The 23,597-nt window shown below is 42.4% G+C and overlaps 1 protein-coding gene across 1 annotated transcript in view; it reads right to left on the bottom strand.

Annotated features, from left to right (window-relative positions):
- Window positions 1-4,725: 4,725 nt before the first annotated feature.
- Window positions 4,726-23,597, bottom strand: part of nr6a1a (nuclear receptor subfamily 6, group A, member 1a) — an 82,995-nt gene continuing 64,123 nt past the window's right edge. Inside the window, exons 4-11 of the mRNA XM_041937597.1 lie at window positions 12,649-12,879; window positions 10,749-10,804; window positions 9,658-9,818; window positions 8,528-8,758; window positions 8,017-8,271; window positions 6,384-6,505; window positions 6,139-6,291; window positions 4,726-4,856 (exon numbers count right to left, since the gene is read on the bottom strand). Coding sequence (XP_041793531.1) covers window positions 4,726-4,856; window positions 6,139-6,291; window positions 6,384-6,505; window positions 8,017-8,271; window positions 8,528-8,758; window positions 9,658-9,818; window positions 10,749-10,804; window positions 12,649-12,879 — 1,340 coding nt within the window. The remainder of the gene's footprint in view (window positions 4,857-6,138; window positions 6,292-6,383; window positions 6,506-8,016; window positions 8,272-8,527; window positions 8,759-9,657; window positions 9,819-10,748; window positions 10,805-12,648; window positions 12,880-23,597) is intronic.

The following is a 23,597-nucleotide window of genomic DNA, read 5'->3' as shown; positions in this document are numbered from 1 at the left end:
GATTGTTCACTTGGCTGCAATCTGCAACCTCACTGCTAAATGCCACTAAATTCTACACACTGGTCCTTTAAGTCACATTGAGTAAAATGCATCATAAGTGATTGGAAGGAAAAGTATGCAAATCAGATCTGTGATAAAGTTTAAAGGCAACACTGTTTCTGAGATTTCCCATATTGCAGGGTGTCATGACATTCTGTGGCAGTAAGTACAGTAAGGCTGGCAGCTTCCATTCAATAGTCATATGAGGCCAACCCCCCTGGTAACACTGCAGTGGTCTGTCTGTGGTCGAGTGAGCGAAAGCATGTAAACACGAGGAGATGTCAGTTTGACCACAATTACATTCTCCGATTGATAATCGATCACAGGCCGCATTGACGGAGTCAAAAATGATAGCAGTCCCATTGTTACCACTCCATGTTACCTTGAATCGCCTTTCCAATGAACAACAATCATGGAGCACAATGGGGGAAAACACACGGGCATATCATGATGTGGTGAGTATAGTGTACACAGCAAACAGCTATTCACAAGATAACATGACGTATTCCAAAAAGGTCAACACAGGAAAATAACTGCAGAAAGAATGCATCACGTGAACGCTTAATCAGTATGCTGACATTGTCATTGACATTTCTCCATGTTTGGTATTGGATTCACGATAACAGGGCAGAAGTGAAATGAAAGATGACGCTATTATAACATGAAACAAAGCAAAAAAAAAAAAAAAAAAAGGAGGAAGAGGATCCCTGAAATGAGAGTGTTTGGTGTGTGACATACTTTACAGCCGGAGGTCAGACGGAAAAAAAGTTGCTGACAGCAGGCAAGTCTGAGGTAGAGATGATTATGAGGCAACAAGTTCACACATTAAAAAAAGAAAACAGAAAAAACAGGTATCAGCGCTTGTTATAAATCTGAGAGGTCACTGAGAGAAATAAGAGACACAAAATAACAGGACATTGGTGCAATGAAACCAATAAATAAGACAAAAATCACCTATTTGAAAGAAAGCAACATGTTGACAAATAAAGAGGTAGTTTCAGTACAGAAATTGCAAATGACATATCCCTTGTCTGCAAACAAAAAATACAAATACAGAAAATAAAAAGAACACTTTTCATCATGTTTATCAAAATGTGACAGGAAGTCAGAGCAGTGGCAGCGAGGTAGCTGAGGTGACTTTTTATTTAATGTTGATGAGCAGAGGCCGCTATCGATATCATTCACTGCTACATTAAAGGAAAAATCCCCCTTCAGATCCTCTTCCACTGTCAGATCTCAGCGGCCTGTGATGTTCAGTGCATTCCTGGAGTTACTTTGAGATGAAGTGACTTTGTTGTTGGCCACCCTGAACCTTTCTCTTCTACCTCTGCTGCACTTCGAGGTATTCTACACTTCCTCGACTGTTTCTGTACAGATCGGGGACATCGGTGAAAAATGGCTGCTCTAGAGAAAAGCCCTTGCTCTTTACATTCTGACATTAACACTTGCCGGTGTGTATTAATTTAGATTTTCTTTTTTTTCTTTTTTTTTTTGCGGGGGGGGGGGGGGGGGGGGGGGGGGGTCTACTATGAAACTCAGTTGTAGCTGTTTCTCAGCAGTGGTTAAGGATTTGGGGGGGATTTTCTTTTAAAGATACATCCCATCACTCAGACTTTTGTTACATAAAAGTACATATCCCTGAGATTATGTAGTTTAAAGGGTCTGTTCACTAAAACTGCAAACGGGGAATTTCATTCACCTCCTTTGTTTTGGGGGAGGCAGGTACCTTAAAACTGGACAAACAAAACCAAAGCTATCTGAATGGCTCGGTACCTCCAGAGATAAGTGAGAAAATATTGCATGTCTTTTGTAATTTAGGTGAAATTACCCTTTAAACTCAGAAGTCTGTGTGATGACTGATGCACATTTTATGAAAGGGAGATTTTAGCTGCTCTGAGAATCCTGGTGGTAGAAAATAAGTGTAATTTCATCCATGTTTTGAACCACAGATGGCTACAAAACATTACATTTGCATTGTAAAATTATTCAAATAATACATAAAAGGCTCCAACATATCAGACTTGTCCATTTAAAATGTGGCCGAGTAACACTTCTTTCATAAACCACTGTGGACAAGGGAATGAGTTATTAAAAATCATGTCCGAAAAAAGTCAAGAATTCATTTAAAGTTTATAAAATGATAGGGGTTGTCTTCACTCCAAAAAAAAAGACAATGAATATGTGAAAAACAACAAAAACCCAAAACATTCATAATAACTACAAAGGTACATGAAAATGTATAAAAATCAAAAGATGAAAAGAGGCTAACTGGAACATTTGAAAGAGGAACACTGCATTGGACTGGTGGTGGTGTTAAGGCTGCACACAGAGAGGTGGATGGTAACAGGAAAGAGAAGCTGTGACATTCTGTTGATGCCTCTCACTCCGTCCATCACCAATGCCACGAGAAAAATCCACCCTGCATGTCTCACCTTCAAACCACATCCACTTTCACTGAATGAAGGGGGGTGGAGGGTGGAGGGTGGGGGGTGGGGTCCTTGAGGGAAAAAAGTGGAAAAGAAAAACGCTTTTCTACAGAGGACCTACAATGTCCCAAAACCTACATCTATTAATACTACAAGTACATCAGCATGGTCACTGAGGAACTCCTGAATGCAATACATCACACTCACTTTACCCTGTATAGATCCAGGTCGGCAGGGACCTGAGAGAGAGGAACACACTGGGTGGGCAGTGGCCGAGGTCAAGGGTCAAGGTCTCCAAACCTCACCGTCGTGTGCAAAAAAGAGAGTCGTTGCGAGGACTGCATTTTGTCTTCATTTCAAATCGTTTGTACATTGTGAAACGGAATCAGAGAAGACACTTCAAGTGGTTTGAAATGATCAGCTCATACTTCAAAAATAAAGACCATTCCCTATGGCTTTTTTTTTTACAATGTGCATATCGAGGAGGGTCCAGAAGAGGGTATTCAAGCTGGAGGTGGTCACCTGAATTCTCTAAACCTTGCCTGGGTCAGACCGAACACAGTGAATCCGCTGCTGGCCAGGTTAGTGATACTCAGCCACTTCATAAAACAAATTTCCATTGGTGGTCTTCAGGCCAGCCTCACCATAAAAACCCTGAGGACCATACTGAACCAAGTCTCGGGTGCACACTTTCTAGTGCCCCTTGGATCCGGATCAGGTCCAACTGCTACTGGTCTACAGTTTGTGCAAATTTTGATTAGACTTGAGAAGACATTAAAACGGTATGAGTTCTTCTAAAACCGACATGGACTGACCAATGGAAGTTTTTAATGGGCCAGCTGGTTTTCCCAACTGGTTTGAAGCTGGATAAGCTAACGGAGGCAACAGTCTATACTGGCTTCAAATGACCTGGAGGCCACAAACACTGAGTGTTGAGCACTTTTTATCTAGTCAGGTTCATTTGGCACATTTTCAGACTGGGATCCAGTTGTTGTTGGCTCCATTGAGTTTTAGTAAATTACTTCTGTATTTTATTGACCCATAAAGATACAACACTGTTCAACTCACCAAGAATTGTGTTTCTGGTTTTTGGTTTGCTCTAAATAAAGCGAAGAATGCAAGATTTCACAGACTGCCCCTTTAGCCAGTACCATGGACCTTAAATTTAGGTGATAGCGTGTTGAGCGCAGGCTGAAATGCATCCAGTTCCTGGCACTGATGGCAGCAGAGCCCAAAAATGAGCCATCTGACAAGAAGAAGAGGGAAAAACAAAGACTGGGGATCACATCTGCTCTGTGCATACATGTGTGCACAAGAACGTGTGCACGTTTAGCAGCATTTAGAATGAAATCCGGCAACATACTCGTCTGTCCAGCAGAGGGTTCTCCCCTCAAACACAGATTGATTCATTTCTTATCCTGATCCTTCATTGACAAGAAATCTTTTTTTTGTGGAACTATCAGCTTCCTACCCATCAGTGGGTGTGAAAAAAGCATTGCATAACACTTTGGTCAAAAAAGAAAAACAATAAGTCTAAAAACAGCAAACCAAGCTATCCTCCCCTTCCCCTGCAATAAAGCCTTACATCCCCAGTCTATGATTGTAAAAAATACCCGTATGCTCCTTTTTCAATGAAGATCCCACAGATCCAACTACTGTCACCTTAACTCATGGAATGTTAAATTGACAAGACCGCCTCCCATAAGCAGGATGTCTGAGAGTCCATGCAGATAAAGTAGCTCAGTTTTCCTAATTAATTTTGCATTTTCAGCGTAATAAAACACTGTTTTCCAATCTTTGATTTATGCAGCTCCTTTGAACATTCATTCTCTGATTGAGGTGCCAAAGCATCCACAGGGATTTAGTTTTAGACTAGGCAACTCTTCATTTAACAGCAAGAAAAAGTACCTGAAAATAGCAACAACATCTTCCTGAGGTAGTCTCAAAACGCTCGTCATGTGTCTATCCGCCCCCGTCTGAATAAAATAAACTCTTTTAAAGTCTAGTTCTAACAATAGCAACACTGACACATTGAGCAAACTGGATACACACTTGTAAACTCCAAAGACCAATGCATCTACGAGCATTTGTTTTGTACAGAAGCATGTGCACAGTGTAAATCAGCATACATTCAGCTCTGTCGTGTAATAAATATATAAAGAAAAAAGTTACAAAAAACAAACTAGCTGCTTGTCACATTCACAAGAGGGGAGACCAGTCCCTCGACTCGGGGGCGTGGGGTGGGGTGGGGTGGGGGGGTCTAGTTTCCGGAGGAGGTGGTCACACAGGGCGACAGGCCGGTCCTGTAGCTGGTCAGGCTGGATTTGCAGGAGTGCAAGACTGCTTTGAACAAGAGGGGAAGCTGCTCCAGAGGGACATTCACCAGCTTCCCTGCAGATAGACATAACATGCAGCACTTTAGCTCAGGACTAGCTTAGCTTCTCTGTAATGGCCTATTTCCTCTACCAGTGATACTAAATCCATCCTTAGTATTATTTCTGTGAGTATTCTCACCACTCCACTGCTTTCAGAGAAATACTGTTTCCGTTCACTGATTAGTTTCAATTGCTTCTATTTCACTGCTTTTTGCTTTGTTTAATATGCTGTCAGTGAAACACAATACTTCTGTTCCAAACTGGAAGCTAACCAGAGCGGGGAGGGATAATGCCCTTTGAGCTGTTGGAAAGGTTTCAATGTGAAACGTCAGTGCTGAGGTGCTGTATTCACAAACAGTAACTTAAGCATGGCGAGCTGGAAGAATTGAAACTTATTAGTGAGTGGAAACAGTGTCCTTAAAGTGGTAAACTCTGAGCAGCAGAGCGCTGAATATGGCATGACTGAAGCTGCAGTAATGGAATAAGTGCTGTGGAAACATCATACTGTATTTATCAAGATAACAGTCAAACATGATGGGAGTGGCATTAGCATTAACAGCAAACATCATCAACATCAAATTAACATGGGCACAGATCTGAAACTAGGGAGGCTTGAGATATACTTAGAAAACAAATGATAAGAGAAATAAACTACATCTCTGATGTAACACTAGGGGGACACTCAGGAGACCTCTGCCAAGGCCAATAGTCCACTCTCTAGTGTAGCCACTATATATGTCTGGATATCTGTCCAAAACTTACTTATTGGAATTTCACATTTGGGTGTGAGTAAGAGAACAATTAGTCGCATGATATGCATGATGATGGTGTGTATTTAGGTTTCCATAGCAGTAGCAGAATTGTAGCATGAAACCACTGTCCCTGAGTGCTCCGTACCAGTTGCTCACTGCATGAAGTGTGAACAACTGCATGTGTAGGCTTCCCCACAGGATACTGGTACAATGTGGATTGTGATATGGAGATATAGTTATAGTCCTACAGTTGGTTATGTTTGATCACTATTAAACTTCACTACCCTCTCTTGGATTTTGAGACTATGGCATTCATTCCACCAGGGCCATCTCTGAATGTATGGTGTATATATGGTTGATACAAGTCATGAACACATGCTGCAGTAGGAGAATTTCACAGGTTTCCATTGGTTTGAAACAAGAATACATTTCTAAAGTGAACAGCACCTAAAGGCAGCGTTATCCATTACACCATACAACAGACAACTGTTGGATTTCCCCATAAAATATATACTGCCCCTCCTATACATTTCTTGGAGGCCTTACCTGCAATGCAGCGAATCTCCGGGAGACACATCATGATCTCAGGGAAACGTTTGGGTTGGTGCGGGTACTTGTACTCAGTGTAGTCCTGGCACACGTACCAGTAGCGCTTGTTCAGCTGCTCGAGCTGGGAGATGTTGGACAGTCCTCTGATATCTGTAATTACAGATGAAACGGCAGAGTAATTAGGGGAACACAGTAAGGACCCAGAGAGTGGAGCATTCAGTAATAGCAGAGCTTGTTGTTACCTTGGTTGAGGAAGTTGATGGCTTTCATACAGGCGTACTCCTCATTACTGATCTTCAACTGGTGAAACTTGCGGAACAGATATATCAACCTCTCCATCACCTCCATGCCATCCTCGCTGAAGCTGAGGAATCAGACACAAACTTGTCAAGCATGCTGGAAAAATGCTGTGGTACATAACACATGCGATAATGTAATAAATAAAGTCTCCAGAGAATTCGCTTTTGTACAATTCAAAGCTTTATTTTCCAAAACAACACAGAAGATTTTTCATAGGTTTACTGTCCCCTGTTCCCATTAAATCTACTGTGATGAAATAGAAAAAGCACTCCAAAAATATGAAATCCCTCAAGCCCCATTATCTTAAGCCTCTATGCTTCAATGAACAAGGCAAAAACTAGGGAGGGAATACGTCAGATCTACTGAAAGTGCTTAACAGACGTCTTGCTGACCCTACGGCTTTTTGAAAGAAACATTCAAAAGGTTTAATTCCACTCATCAGACCTCAGTTCCTTGTCTCTCTGGCTCTCACAGCTCCAATCTCTCTCACACACATTAGTGCTGCCACTGTAAATCAGATATGCACTCCTAAACTACAGCAAATTGACCAAAGCAACAGAACAGCACCGTATATTAGGAAAATGTGTGTCACGAGGTCAGATAATTCTGGTTTGATTTACACAGAGCCAAACCCCCAAACATCCTTTCCCGCCTAGGCCGGGACATGCGGGTATTTCACATGTCAGACGGTGCTAGCCACAGCTCTGTCCTGAGGAGTCCTCCCATTCACGGACCGCTTCACTGGCCCTCGTCCAAAAACAATGCTTTCCCTGCTGTCATAGGGAGAAATATCAAACCCCTTTGGAAATACTGAGCTCACAGACTGGAATGTCTCCCTTTGCAGGATTGTTGTTGCAGCGAGGAATATTTAATTCCTGATCTCCACCTTTCCTCTTTGTGATATATTGAATTGGCCAGGCTCCTGAAGGCAACATCAAACGTAAAATATCTTGTGTACGCTAATGGTGCGATACAATCCATAAAAGACGGGGTAGGAGGCAGTATGAACCAGTGTAGGCAAGATATTATCAGCACATATGAGTGAGGGTAATTTCCTCATCTAATATCTGATAGATTACGTTAGTCGGCCAGCAAACATCAGGTTTACAGCAGTAACAGGAACAGGTTTTTGGCCTGCTAAGAAGCAGAACAGGCTAAGATAGAACAGAAAGACGCCAACTTCCGTCTGTCTGCTGTTTGGTGCTGGGCTAGTGGTGGACAGTGGTTTTATCAGAGCTCTTTCAACAAAATCAGCTGCCTACCAGGGCTGGAAATGAGGCTGATGAGAGTGAACCAAAAGAGTAAAGATGCCATAAAACCAAACAATTAGCCGAAAGATATTAAAATGCAGCAGAGAGTTGAGGGATCGTCTGTGATCATTTTCTGTGGGACTGTCACTGTTTAATGGTCACTAACAAACTGTAGTTGTACTGTGGTTATGTGTAGAGTTGCTACACTGTTTTTCTAGCCTGGATAATTGTAATGTTGCATTTAAAGGATAATTTCAGTTTATTTTTTCCAGTCAAGACAATAAAACAACCAACAGCAGCTCTGACCTAACTCCTTATCACTCACCCCTGCAGCTCATCGTCAGAAGGCGTGTACTTGGCCGTGACGTTGGCTAGGTCTCCAAAAATCTGGGCGCTGTAGATGGTGAGGCAGGAGAGCAGGATGAGCTCCTGCCAGGTGGAGCTGAGCAGGCAGGTGTAGTCCTCTATGGAGAGCTCACAGAAGAACGGCAGCTTCTTGATCCAGGAGATCTGGCGAAACAGAAGCTCGTCTGCCAGGCGACACAGCAGGGCGAACAGCTCCACCTGTGTCACTTTGTACCTGGGAAACACCAGAAGATGAACAATTAGGGTAATGCTGCATTCACATGGAATCAGGCAAACTGGACAAAACATGAGTGATCTGGACAACAGCCACCCACAATTACATGATCAGGGCTGTGATTCTTTGCTAACAATATTACAACACTGCAGAAACAAATCATCATGCCTGTGTTGGTACGCTGTGTTTACTGCTCCATGTTCCATCCACAGAATTGAGTCAGTGTACATAGTATTGCATGCATGTATTGACTCACCCATCTTCTATGAGCATAGGGGTGGCCAGGGGGGCCAGATCTTCAGCAGCCACCAGCTGCAGCACCAGTGGGTGGGACTGTGGGTAGAGGGTGCGGGGCTGGGGGGCCAGCAGGCCAGACTGGGCGGCGTAGCTGAATAGGTGAGGTAGGAGCTGGTAGTGTGTGGACATGGAGGTGTTGATGTACTGGTCCCTGAGGGCCGCCGTGTAGCCGTTCATTTCCACAGAGCGACTGGAAGCACACACACAAAGTTACACACACTGGTCCATATCGGCAGTGGTGGAGTATTTTCACAGTGTGGTATTACTACTTCAGTAAAACTTCTTCCACCACTGCTTACAGTGGACATTTTTACTTTTTGGTGTTTATAAGAAAGGAATAGTTTGACATTTTGAGAAAGACACTTGTTTACCATCTTACCCAGAGTCGGATACAAATATTTCATATCTGTGTGCGCAGCATAGAGCGAGGCTAGTAGTTTCCCCCTGCTTCCAGTTTTTATGCTAAGCTAAGCTAATCACATCTCAGAACTACTTTTCTCTGTACTGAACACAGAGTTTTCCATCAAACCTCATAACCTTTAAACTTTATCTAGAGAGGTGTGGTGGAGCTCCCTTCTCTTTGCCATTACAAATCTTTGTCATTTTTTAGAAACTTGTAGACAAAACTTTGCAGTATATTTTGTACCTGCATACCAAAGCCTACACCGCACAGGCATTCTGTTATTGTTGTTCATTTCTTCTCAGATTTAATTTGATAGAACAAGTATTCCTCTGAATAGCTACCAGGCTGTGTGGCTGCAGAGATAAACCTACTGTTTATACAAAATGAGACTAAAATAAATGCAGTCATGTGAGTGCCTAGACAATATTTGTCCTTGATGAGTGTAGATAGACAATGTGCTCGTCTCTGTAGCAAGAACAGCAGATAGTGCAGCGAGTTCTTTGTGTTTGCTATCATCGCCAAGCCTGAGGAGCTGCATATTCAGGCATTCTTCAGCGGATGAATACCTTAACCAAAGCCTGGGTGAGATGGGAACAAGGTGTTAAACTGTCAGGGCCGGCTCATTATCTCAATGGTGCGCCCCACCATGGCGCTGCGCAGTGGAGTAGACGAGATGAACAACTCACTTGGATGACAGAGTGGAGGCGGGTGACGGCTGGTTGCCCTCCGAGGCTCCGTTGCTGGGAGAGCTGTGGTCGCTGTCACCATTGTTGCCCCAGGTGTGCTCCGGGGCATCCTCCTTGAACTCCTGCCCCGACATGATCCGCTCTATCTCCTCCTCTGTGATCTAAAACACACACAAAGATGGTTTGGAGCTGACAGCTCGTCTTCATGTGACCAAAAGCACTGTGTCTCAGTTGAATTGATTAGCGCTGACTAGCACCACACCGCTTTTCACTAAAATGTTGGGGAGCAAGGACACAATCACACAATGAAACACAGGGCTAGAGAAAGAAAGAAAAAAGAAAGAAAGAAGGCAAACAGGTATGTGCCTCTGTGTGTGTATTTCACTGGTTGATACACACACACCTAAAATAACAGAATCCTTGCAGGTCCGTACAGGGAGAAAACACAGACAAAGCCATTTTGAAAGACATTAGCATGCCAGAAAATATGATGTCTTGTATATGTGGCTGGGGTCAATTCACTTTAATTTCTATCAATTCAGCACATAGACTGAAACAGCAATTCATTCCATAGTAATGCCAGAGAGGTCCTTCTTTCATTGGGGCTTGGAAAGAAAGCTGTCTTTTAATGGAAGCAGGCGTTTCTGTTTTTTTTTTTTCTTTTTTAAACTTGCTGAATTGAGCTGCATTGAATTGACCACATCCCTCCCCTGAATAGTGGCTCAGTGGTACTTAGCCTCATGTCATACATTTTCCTGACCATTTGTTCTCTCGCCAGTGTTAATAATGAAGCCTGCGCTGAATAGGGAGTAATCATCAGCTACATGATTATACTGATGATACAACAAGGTCAGGGCTCACTCTGATTACATGCTTCACAAGTATTTCTACACCAAATCATTAGCATTACAGCACTCTAACTCAGTGTTATTTAAGTGATTGGTTTGTGCTCTGAATGCATTCACCATGAGTGAGTTAACTCTGGGACTGAGCCAGAATAATACGAATAGAGTGACTCTGAGCTGGGAGAGGGTCAGTGAATGTCATGAAAACATTTCTGCTGATTACTGAACACGAAGTTGCCGATTTACCTGAACAGGTCCGATGCTTTTGTTCCTCCCCCCTGGCATGCCATCCTCCCTGATTGCTACATGACAAAAAGGAACAACCTAAATCAACATGTGTCCAATTAACATAACATCATGCATGATTTGTATCGTAGTGTGATAGCTCTACCTAGTGGCCGACAAATCACACTGTGTTTTGCTTCACATCATAAGTTTCCATGTGGTGATTTTTCTCTTCAGCTCTGACATAACTTCTCCTGCTTTTGTTGGCAGGCAAACATGCTTTTTCTGTTATCTGGGAATGGTTTGTCCAAAACTGGGAGTTAAACAAATCTGTTTCACGTGTCACGACAATCTTGCTTTAATCAAAGTATTTGGAGAATAAATCTTATAAAATGAGGCAGAGCACATTGAGCACATACATATGTTCAACCACTCGGGGGCAGCACATGCTTACAGAAGTAAGAGTCTAATGTGGGACAAACTGCAGCTCCAGTCTGCTGACTTGATACTGAGCAGTGTGTGTGTCGCTAAGCTTTCCAGAGGAACGGCGAGTGTAACGGTTATTGGCAGAACTGATGTATTTCAGCCTTCGTCAGGACTTTGAGAGCAGGTTGGAGCTTTAACACAAAGGCAGCTATACCTTAATCTTTGTTTGCCATTACAAATTTCTTTAGTTCGGTTTTAGAGGACATTGTGACAGAATGATGTAAATGGATCACCTCCTAAAAGTTTGATGCTTTGGTAATAATTTTTCAAAAACGCTCTGCCAACTGATAGAAATGTCCACAACTTGTAAAGGTGGTATTGCTAACATTTTTGTTTTTATAAAAACTAGAAACTGCCAACAGAGTCTTCTGATTCTACACTGTTAGTTTACTAGATTGAATGTTGATTTATTTTAGATTTGTTGAAATCTTCTTAGTAAATTTTTAAAGACATTTAAAGGAATTTTACATATAAGCGAACGTCTATAGCACTCAAGCCTTGACAACTGAGTTCATCACCACCGTGTGAATCTCTCTGTAATTCACAATGTCCAGATCAGGCATGTCAAACTGATTCCATAAAGGGCCGTGTGGCTGCAGGTTTTCCTTCCAACCAAGGAGGAGCACACCAGGCTGGACTCATTTAATCAGCTGATCTCAGTGTTCAGCTGATAACTCAGTGATCCCTTCATTGGTTGGAACAAAAACCTTCAGCCACATGTCCCTTGATGGAATAGGTTCGACATGCCTGGTCCAGAGGTTTTAACTGCAGTGTCTGTGGCGACAGTCCTGCACTGGCACACCAGTAGTGACTCGTTTAAGGAAACCAGCAAAGACTGTTTTTTTAGAGCTGAAGGGGGGGAACAACCATTGCGACAGAGTATGGCTGGGATTATGTCAGGGCCTATGGCAGAGCCTACAACTTCATAAGCAAGTTGACAGTGTTTGTGTAATTACTGTCATTGCCAGCAGGGGGAGAGATTTCAGCTATGCAGGTTTCTCAAATAAAAATATGGACACTAATGGGATAAAAGCAGGGCGACACTATATTGCTTGATGCATCAAAGCCAGATTTAATCACAGTAAGAGTTTTGAACACTGGGGCAGTGACACTCCCACCCTAAGAGTTTATTTAAAAAAAACAGCTAAAAGAGGATCCATCACCCTAAAAACTGTTGAGATGCTGGTCCACCACACAGATGATCAGTCTGATCTGATTCTACAAATACTGGACTGTATGTTACATGATTTGTGTTGTTTTTATCTTTAAAAATGTTCCAAGTGAATGTCTTGTTTCAAGAGTTTTACGTATTATTGAAAGTGTAATGTAAATCTAATCATTTTGTCGAGGCTCATGAGCAAAAAGCTTTCATGGGAACACTGAGGGGTTAAAATGAAAACTGAAGGGATGTCCCTGTGATGTGTCCACCCTTTACCTTTGCGGTTCATCCCCATTTGCAGACACTTGAGCAGGCGGCAGTACTGGCAGCGGTTGCGCTGCTTGCGCGACATCTCACAGTTCTTGTCGCGGCTGCAGCGGTACACGCGCTTGTTACAGATGCTGCGCTTGAAGAAGCCCTTGCAGCCCTCGCAGGAGATGATGCCATAGTGCAGGCCCGTGGCACGATCTCCACAGATAAGGCAAGTACGCTGGTCAGCTGGATCATCTGCAGAGGGAAAGGAAAAATAAAGAAAAGGGAGGCATTTAGAAGCGATTCCACCCACATCTTTACACTAACCCATCCACACTGTGAAAAAAAAAATAGTGGGTGCAAAAAACCTCGCTGAAGGCACAAGTTTTTAATTGAGATCATGGGGGCGGTTGGGGCTTAAGCACTAACCAGGCGCTGGCTAATCCAAAGGATTCTTAAGCTCTAACTCTCATTATGTGAAAGTGGAGGTGTAACAGGCAGCAGGACCAGCAAGTCTTGTGTATGTTTTATTCAGTAGCTCTGATGAGAGGAGGCAGCAAGCTAAAACGACACGACTGATTTGTTTACAGTTTCTCCTTTCTCTATTCTTAACCAACTGAGGTATCACATGGAGAGACCTAAGACGACCTCTGAGGCCTCTTTCTCTGTCTAAAACGCTGTGTTTGGTGAAACAATGCTCCATCAATTAATTTGTGACAAACAGCTCAGTGTTGGGATATGTCCATCCAGCACCAGCAAGTGTAATCTTCCAACTTATACTTCCAATCGGTGGCTAATTTTCCAACCAAGTCAATTCAGTGCTTTGAAATCCACCAGGACCGGTCCATACCAGCCTCTCATTTGCCTGGATGTTCCACACTGGCGCTCTCTTAATCAGTAACCTTCACCTTGTCTCCTGAAAGAGCTCACGCTTTTTTGCTGATGGCTCCAAACTGTGAAAAGTTGTTAGGACAGAAATAGTGAGGGCGGTAATTTGGAACACATGTGAGGGGATATCTAGGGGCTCGAGGCAGAGGAAGTGGGAGCTCACAGCAAGGAAGTCATGTGGAACAGGATGTCTTAAAACAAAGTACATTAAAAATAGCAGTAGAAATGATACATGATGTGATGTGGGTTTATAAGACTGGCTGACAGCCTGCTGACCACGACAGAATGAGACATTAAGACGGCAAGAAAAGACATGAAATGACAAATGATTTTGGAGGTGTGGGAGAACATGTGTACTGTGTGTGACAGGGTGGGGAGAGGATCAATGAGAGATGGATCCTGCTGAGGACCTTACTTGTGAAGATACTTTGCTGTCTTTACAGTTTGAGAGCACCTTCATGATTAGCAATCAGAGAGCTGCTGAAAATCTTCTCTTAATCCCCCATCTACCTCCAGGCCACATAATGCACACAATCAAACTCACTAAGGAAGCTGAGAATTAAGTTGGAGCACATTCTCTGCTGTCCACAGCGTTAAGCTTTATCACACACACATACACACACACACACACACACACACACACACACACACACACCAAGGAGCCCTCCACCACCCAACCCCCGCTAACAGCCGCAGAGCAGATGGGTTGGACTCCATGGTTACAGAGAATAGCAAAGCCTGCAGGAATGTGGCCTGCTGCTGATCTCTATCTAAGCTCGACTGGGATCAAACATATCAGGACCGATAGAGGTTAGACTGATACAACATGGTGATGTGTCTGATATGATGGAGGTTCCTCCTTAAAGTTGGTTTCATGTGGAGTTCAGTGGTGGTCTACATGCTTCTTTTACTGGCTCACCCATCCTGGTAGGAAGAGAAGTCCTGAGTATCTCTTATGTTAGTTAACACAAACAAACAAGATTTTTTCCTTTTGTCTGTTGGTCAATGGACAACTACACCTGGACTGTGTGATGCCTCCTCCCCAGCTTTAACAGAGCAAAGAGACAGCTGGAGGGAGATCTGCACAGCAGGGAACATGATGAACAATGAAAAAAAAATGTTTTTTTCACTAGTGAAATATACTTTCTCCCTCAGATGAGACTCACTAAAAGTCCAATTTCAAGATCAGCATTACCACCTTTGTTACTCAAAGTGAACAAGCTAACTCTTCCCACATAGCTTGTACAGGGTCAAACTTTTTGTTGGATAGCGGATAGAAACATGTAACACATAACTTGATTCGTCTGTTCTTGATTACACTACGGCCCAGCTTTCTGTTTTGATGTTTGAGCAAGAGATAAAAGCCTCCTGCAAGTTTCTGATGGCAGGATGAAGAGGAAACAGAGCCACTGGTTGCTGGCTGATGTAAAGAGCTGTAATGTCCTACTAAAGAAAGGCCGTGGCCATGAACACAATGTAGACAGCAGCATGTGTGCTTCCTTAAAGAGCTTGAACATGCGCAGCCACAAAGAGAGAGTGAGATAGACATAAAGGTTGAGGCAGCTGTCCAGCTGGGTTAATGCTGTCTGCTGAGCCTGGAGATTAACCTGGACATCTGATTAACGCAACAAACTGCGTTACACACAGGTGGGACCTTTACCCTCCTATGGGATTCGGTGGTTGGAAAGCCAATAATAGAGGCAGACATGCAGCTTTCCTTCACGGCTCAATGTGTAGAGCAACGCACTGACTGACTGTACGCAGGGATTTCAATTCCTGCTGCTGCTTTTCTGTTTGCCTGGTGTACTGAGGAGGATTGCAACCAACTGATTCAGTTCAAGCCTTGGCCACACCGCAGGACTGGTACTGAAACACACGAGAAGGCAAAGACTCAAACACCATTATCCTCACATTGCTCCAGACTGACTCATTGAGCTAGACATGCTGCCTTCTTCTATCATATTTCATGTGGTCTTTTCTGCTCCAAATAATTATTATAGTACTATGTTTTTGATATAAGACTGCCTGCTTTATTTGATTTTAAAAAACCAGTGAAGGTACTGCATGTTAAGGAGCATGCTCATTGTTCAGCTGTAACTAACAGTTATTTTGATTATCAATCAATCTGTTCAGCTAATGGATTCATCATTCATCTAAATCATGTCCGGGAAGTAAAAAAATGCCTTTGACAGTTTTCCTGTCTGTGATGTAGTCTTTTTATTGTTTGTTAATCGTCATATTTAAGAAGCTGAAATTAGTGAACGTTTGGCATTTAGTTTTGATCACTTATTCAAATGATTATCGAACTTGTCGTTATGTTTATACACTAATCAATCTAAAACTATTTGATTGACAAATGTCTGAACAGTCACAGTCAACTGAGTTTATTTGGATTTTCTGTCTGGAGTAACTTCAAGAGGGCCAGCAAGTAGTCAGCTCATACGCAAGATGAAGAATACCCTCAGGAAACCTATGGCTACACACACACACACACACACACACACACACACACACACACACACACACACACACACACACACACACACACAGAGATGATACTGTTTATCTCATGGGACATGCCTGGAAGAAACCTGATATTGTGACTGCTGTCAGTGGTTGACCTAGTCACCAATCAGTCATTAAATGTGCAATGTTTTGACGATAAACAGAGCAAAGTAACATCCTTAATATTCAAATGAGCAGGATTAAGCCTTTTTGTGTGTATATAATTTAAAAGGCCAGCTCATCAGAGGCATGTGACTGAGCTGAGAGCTAAGCCTCCCAGAGAGAGGGGGTTTTCAGAGTGGGCTGCAGGGTTCATGTACTAAAGGTAATTAGAAGGAGGTGGGGGGGCACATGGCATAAAGCCTCTTCCAGATAATGAATGGTGAATAGAGGACTTCTAAAACCCAGAAACAGATTACCATTTAAATGGTGTGAGGTTTAAATTTGCTGCCTGCAGAAGACTGTAGGGGCAGCCATACTGTACAGAGACAATGGGGCGTCACACGGTGAACCCATCCTGGGATTAGAATTTAACTATTTTGGTGATTAACTCTATCCGTCACAGAGGTTAAGACGACTCTGAGAAGAAGCCCTGCAGTCAGAGAAATATTCTCACTGCTGTTGACTCTGACTCTAATCATTTCTTCAAGAGCACACAATGTGACCTAGATACGTCCATCATGAAAAAATAAGATTATAGCCAATATACTAAGGGGTACAAGTAATTCTGATTTTCCCTATTGATTCAGCTACAGGTTGTTTTTTTTTTCAACAAAGCATTTGGTCTTGTCTAGCCAGCTGTCCAAAAACTTAACATACTCACTTCCATCAAAGAAACGCAGGACACATTCACATTTGAGAAAATGGGACCAGGATTCTTGGCACTTTAGTTGTGACTTATGATAAAGCAATCATCACAATCATAATGAAGGAAAATAAAATAATCTGAATGGTGGCTGACTGATTGATTAATCGAGTGACTGTTTCTACTCTATAAATACTACAGTACCTAAAACAAAAGAATCAACTTCACGAAGGTACACAAGATCACAAGTAATGTGTGGATTTGCTTTTAGGGATTCATAAATGTCCTGTAAAAATCATTCATCTCCACATTTGTTGAGTTTTGTGGGTTTATTTTCACATATCTAAGGTTTATAGAAACTGGATTATTTCAAATAGTCATCTTCTAAAAACTCAAAACGAGGTTGCCTTTCTTAAAAAGCCTATTTTAGAGAAATTTTGTGTCTCATTTTAGAGATACATGGTTTTCCCAAGACAGCAACAGTTAACAATATATTATACTGTCTGTATCAATGAATATTATCTAAGTCTGTATCTCTGCGTTTCTATCTTTGTCAGACAAATGACGTCAGTCATTTCAATCCTTACTTTCAATTAAAAAATCACTGAGGATGTGTCTGATTTTTGGAACATGTTGGATCATCTTCTTCTTTCTACTGAAATCATTTGAACCCTTGAAAGGTGGAGTTCCTCCAAAATAATGGAATGAACTGACTATTTTCATTGTTAGATCCTTAAGATTCATTTGTTCAAATTATTTTAAGGTATTTATCACACTGTTGGACGGCCACACTGCTCTGAAAACAGACAGATGTTGACTCTTCTCTTTGAAAATAACAAGGAAGATCTGAATGGAATCCATTGAAAGATATCATTCATTGCTCTGTATTCATTTTCAAGCCTCCTGGATTCCCCTCTCTGAGAGAGCTCCAGACTGGGTGACACAGAGAGTATTCACAGGTGTGAGATGAGGTGTAGTTCAGCCCAGATTCAGCAAAAGTCTCAATGGAGAGCCTCTCAGCTGCTGAGCTTCTGAATAAAGCAGAACGACACCTCGGTGAAGAGGAAAACTATTCTTTTACTGTAGGGTGATTACACTTAGCCGTGATGCTGCTGTTAGTAGACCTCAGTATGAGGCCATACGATGGACCCCGGCATCATAAAACATCTGGAAGATCAAATAAATGACAGTCACCTCCTCAACCAGCCATTTGTCAGCCCATGTGCCCATTCAGAGAACACATTAAAACCATATATTTCACTGGCCACCCCATGTGAAACGCCTGACTTCCTTCAGTGAGGTAAAGACACAATGGCTATTAGTTGCCTTCATTCGGGCTTATTTGCCAAATCTATCACCCTGTCTTTCAAGTGCATGGCCACCATATAAACAGGCTGATTCACACCTTCACACACTTGATCTCAGATTGTCACGTCCTATGACTCCTCCTCCTCCCGCCTGTAGATGGCAGTTAAATATTCATCACATTTACTCAAGAATGTCCCTTCGTAAAGGCTGCGTCTGCAGCATGTCTGACCCTGAGTCTGTGGCAGTCTGATGATGTTTCTAATGTGCAACCTTGCAAAAATGTGATAAAGGTAAGATTTCAGAGAGAGCCAAAATGAAACAATGATGTCTTTTGCATTTTTTTTAAAGGGTCAGTTCATCCAAATTACTAATCTCTCACTTCTCTTCACTTCCCTCGTTGTAGGTTTGGAGAAATCCTTCCATGAGATTTATGCTCCTTGCCGATACAACGGCTGAAGCGGGAATTTCATCTGCGGTGCTCACAGAATTGAAAAATGTAAAACCTTGTAAACCAAAGTTCCACTGAAAACTCTTCACAACAGGGTCTGTGGATTATCCAGATTAACTGGGCCATTGTTTCTGGACACAATGTTGCAGGGGTTTTGCTTGTTTGTTTGTTTTTGGTTTATAGGCACTATAATTGAAATTCCATTCACCTCTGGTGTATTGGGAGTTGGTGAAGAAATCTTAAGAGACAGACAGAAAACCTGGCCAAAAGCAAATATTTCTGCATGACTATATATCATTTTCTATGTCATATTTTCTACTTTCCCCATATCTGATCTGCTATATGAAAATGAATGTGTGTGAGGGGTTGCATTGTGCTTTACTAGAGGGGCTACTGAAGCAAAGGTGAGCCTACAGTCAGAAATAAGAAACTGCAGAAAGTCAGTGTCCTCAGCTGCTAACAGTCTTATTTCATGAGCCTGGATGAACACTTTTCTTCTCTGGTGACAGCGTTTGGTGAGAGTGTGATGAGGAGGAAAGCAGGCCTGTAGGTCATGCAATCATCGCCACTCAAAGCATAACAGCCCTGCCACGTTTAGCCACAGTGGAGCCTTTCCATTAACAGGGACCTATGTTTGATAGTACAGCAGACATTAGCAGAGACTACACAGGGGAATTCCACCACTCTAAACATGAGGGTCAGTTTGCTAGTCATGGGAGTACTACTCAGCCCACGAAAACACCTCCTGTTAATTGTGTGTCTTCTGTGGCCCTGGAGGAACTTTGTTAAGTCTGAGAAAATAACCGTGACGATGCCTTGCCTGATGACACTGCAGCTGCATCATGGGAAATTGAGCAATGACTGATTGCTTATATATAAATATAAACTATAAAAGCAGTGCTTCATCTTGAACTCCACCTTCTGTTTCTCTCTCTAACTTGTGTGAAGCAACCCTTGATGCTCTGTGTCACCCCCCCACCCACACACACACAACCCCCAAGGCCCATTAAAGGCTGCATTGTTTCCCAGGGGTCAGCCTGGGTTCCATTCCAAACTTTAACGCAAACCAGGAAATGCAAGTCAAGCATTTTAAGCCCCTGTCAATGGCAAAGACAAACAGCGCTCTCGTTTTCCACTGCTCCCACTACGTCCCAGCACATGTTCACTGTAACGCAGCTGATTCACTGGGATGTACGTCACCTGCCATGTGGAACAGTAAGGAATAGTCTTTTTATCTCATCCAGAGGAAAAGAAGTTGAATATAAGCTCAGCATGGTTTTTTGAAGCTGAAGTCAGCTGAGTGCTGTCCAAAAAAAAAAAAACACACACACACACACACAAAATGCTGCTGCTTGACTTTTTCATGCTCTCCTCTGGGAAGCTGCCAGAGTAAACCATGCCCAGGTTTCACCACCTCTTTGACTCTCTGTGAGCTGCATCATGTTGAGAACAGAGATGTATCGTGGCCAAATCTCCCTATTGTCCACACCCTACATGGACAAAGGCTGGTGTATGGTGTAAAGCAGCCTTTTGAGAGGCTGACAGAGCAACAAGGCCTGCTGCTGAAGGGGTTTTCTCTTCAGGTTTTGTCTCGGGCTTTCCATCACAATCGTGCCCAGCTGAGACAGGGAGCGGGGGTTGGAGGAATCTGCTGTACTTTTCCGCTGCTGGCACCCTCCCTCCTTCCTTCTCTCTCGGCCTTTCTTCTTCCCCTTTTCTTCTCTGCATATCTCTTCTTCTCCTCTGAAACTTATCTTTCCTACCTGGGGGTTAAAGAGGGAAGCATTCCTCCCCAAAACTATGACTGGTATGTACATGGACACGCATCTAACACATTCACAGAGGTTAATGGCAGCTGAAGACCCTCTATGTCTCTGATCCGGCATTCCTGGCAGCCCACACTGTGATGCTAATCTTTAAAGTTACATGCATGCAGTTGCAGATTGGGCTCAACCAAGAGACAATGGTGACCTGTTGACATTGCTGTCCTGATAATATACACCCATGCTTAGAGGCTAAATCATTACCATTGAGTAATACCAAACAAAAGCCAGGCTACATATTAATGGTATGTTAATGTGAGCCACATGTGATGCTACTTTGTTAAGTAATGTGGGGAAAAGTTTCAAATGTAGGAGTCTGGCTCACTGTCTCAGCTTTATTTGCATCTGGAAAGATCATTTAAATGTTTTTATTCAAATAATGAATAAAATTCCTTATTAACTTCTGCATGTGGAGAACATTGGGGACTTTTCTTATATTCATACATTCACACTGATGTGCACATGAGTTACTCTTTTTAAGTAGTTTTTTTCAGTAACCATCTTCACTATCACAGTCCATATCATTAATAGGGCTAGCATCTCTTGAAAATATATGATACTAATGCTAAAACAGCCTTCACAACCAATACTTTTTTCAATACCATACTTTTAAGCCATTCTTCAACTAGTCTAAGACTGGCAATTTTTTGATTTCAATCAGAAGCAATCTGATCAAACAATAACATTAAGGTAATATGGGTCAATACTGACTTTTTTCTTTCACCAAAATAGTGCTTTTTTCAACATCATTTGACACAATTTGATCATAGAAATGGTTACCAATGCAACCAAGAATCAGACAAATTTAGCATTTCTTGTTTCATGTTGTTTATGACTGCAACTGCATCACTTACTTATACGTGTCAGTTAATAAATATTCCAATTAGAGTAGCAAAGAAATATCATAGTGTGGAACTGAATATTTGTAGTAAATTTGACAAATGTAAATGGTTGGGTGCATCGGACCAGATGAACACTCATAAAAGGATAAAAGTGCTTTGTAATACTTATTTAAATAAAGTTGGTATGTTGTTTTTAATTCTTTTTTGGGATACATTTTGTGTAATGCACGCTCCTTGCTAACACTTCCCTCTCTCATTTTGTTTGCAGAACATGAAAACTTAACTGCTTAAAAGGACCCTGGCCCCAAGCTCATTTTTAATGTAGGGTCAGCACATGAGCCATGTGGTGAGTTTTACTGGCCAGGCTTTGTGATACACACCCACATAAAGTGCTGTTAGTGAATGCTGTTTCTCCCTTGTATTAACAGGAGGCAGAACTTATAGTAAAGAACCACAATACAGCAAAATGTCCAGCATTAAAACCGTGGAGCTTGATGTGCCTCATCTTCAGTTAAGCACATATCTTACTACATGACAAAAAGCAAGAAATTCAGTCGCAGTGCATCCAGTAAATTCAGTCCTGTGTGAGTGTTTATGTGCAGGGGGGAGGGTACAGGGCAGTTGAAATAACACACCCCTGAAAGACAAAGATGTGCAACATGATGGACTTGATGTGTGGTTTGACAAGGCTGGAGAGATGGATATGTTTCAGTGAAATTAGGGAAAACGAGTGTGTGTGGCTGGAATGAGCAGCCTCTGTCATTGGTTATTTATAGGCCAGCATTACGGAGTCACAGGAGTCCCTGACCTCCCCCACTGCTACTATTGATCTTCACACAGCTTCTGTCCCCTGCATCTACATCCAAATAAACAACCTCTGCCTCTGCCTTTCCCTACCTGCTTACCTCTCGTGCTTTGTTTCGGCTCTTTCTTCTGAATAAATGCATTCTTTCTAAAATACAGAACAATATCAAAGCAGAAGGACTTGCTGCTGAGAGGAGGTGATATTGTGACTTACAGCAGAAGAACACAACCAACATGGCTGCTGGCTGGGGGATTAACATGAGGGGGGAGGGGACGAATACAGTAACATGGTTCCTCCACATGCTACAGTGAAGTCCTTGAAGGAAAATATCAAATGAAGGACATACTACCAGTAATTCATTAATTGTGTTTACAGTCCCTAAGTGCAGATTTTTTGTCGCGGATTAGCCGGTTACTATGAAAATGATTTGAGTGAACCGTTCAATCAATAAACACAGCGAGATAAACGCTTATCAAAGCACATGCAGCAGTGATGAGCCGTGCAGGCTGAGTCATTCTGCTTTGCCATGTGGACTATATCTTAAGAGTAGGAAAGGACCACAATCCAAATTCCTGCAATACAAGGGGAAGGGGGGTGTTTTGGTGGGTGGTTTGGTGGGTGGGAGCTCTGGGTGGGATGTGATGAGAAAAGTGCCAAGAGAAAGGTTATTTTATTCTAGCATTTAAGATCATTCACATACGCAGCCAAATGAAGCAACAAAAGAGCGATGAGCTTGAAGCAATTTGGGGAGAGCATCAGTAAGTTCAAGGAAAGATCGCCCACTTAACAGCCACACACTGAAAAAGGCTCTTTGTGTGAAACTACAGCATGATTCAAAACATCATAAATAGGTAAAAACAAGTAAGTGGCCAAGGAGCAGGGGGGAGGATTAACAATATGTGAAAGTGCTCCTAGTTTTGGGCTAGTGGACTGCCCGGCAGGGTGATCCTCATCATAGCAATGCTGCTGATTGTGTACAAACCCTGGCCACATCCCAAAGATCAATACATATGGAGGCACACTGTGCAAGCGCTGCACTGAGATACGTCATAACACACACGTAAACAAAGCACTTGAAGGCATCGATCGCAAAGGAACGCTGAAAAGCTGGGATTTCTCTGCTCATTAGCATGGCCTGAGAATCATTAAGCCCTCAGCGTAAAGGGCTAACCTCGACAAACGTGGCACAGCTCTAAAAGCAATGGATCGCTTGTTCACTCCAACCGCAAGGAGGATCTTTACCGCAGCACATATCTGCAACTAATTGGGCTATTTTTTGGAATATTTTCGTTGTATTCATTCTTGTAACTTCAAGGCAGTGTAATTCTGAAATATCCTACTGCAGAAGTTGCCTGGATGTGAAGCAGCACACCAGTCTAAGCCTCATCAATCAAACTAAACATGCATGGAAAGAATTTATAAGTCACCACAATGCAGTCAAAATACATTCTGTGATTATTCACTAACAGCTCTCCTCTTCCATATGATACAATGGTGACTAAAATAAGGCAAAAGCTTTCTCTGCTAGCCTCCCTTACCTTCCCATGTA

The sequence above is a fragment of the Chelmon rostratus genome, chromosome 5 (assembly GCF_017976325.1).
Source record: "Chelmon rostratus isolate fCheRos1 chromosome 5, fCheRos1.pri, whole genome shotgun sequence".
NCBI lineage: Eukaryota > Metazoa > Chordata > Actinopteri > Chaetodontiformes > Chaetodontidae > Chelmon > Chelmon rostratus.
Note: the sequence above shows the minus strand (reverse complement) of the source record. Positions and strands in the feature narration are given on the sequence as shown.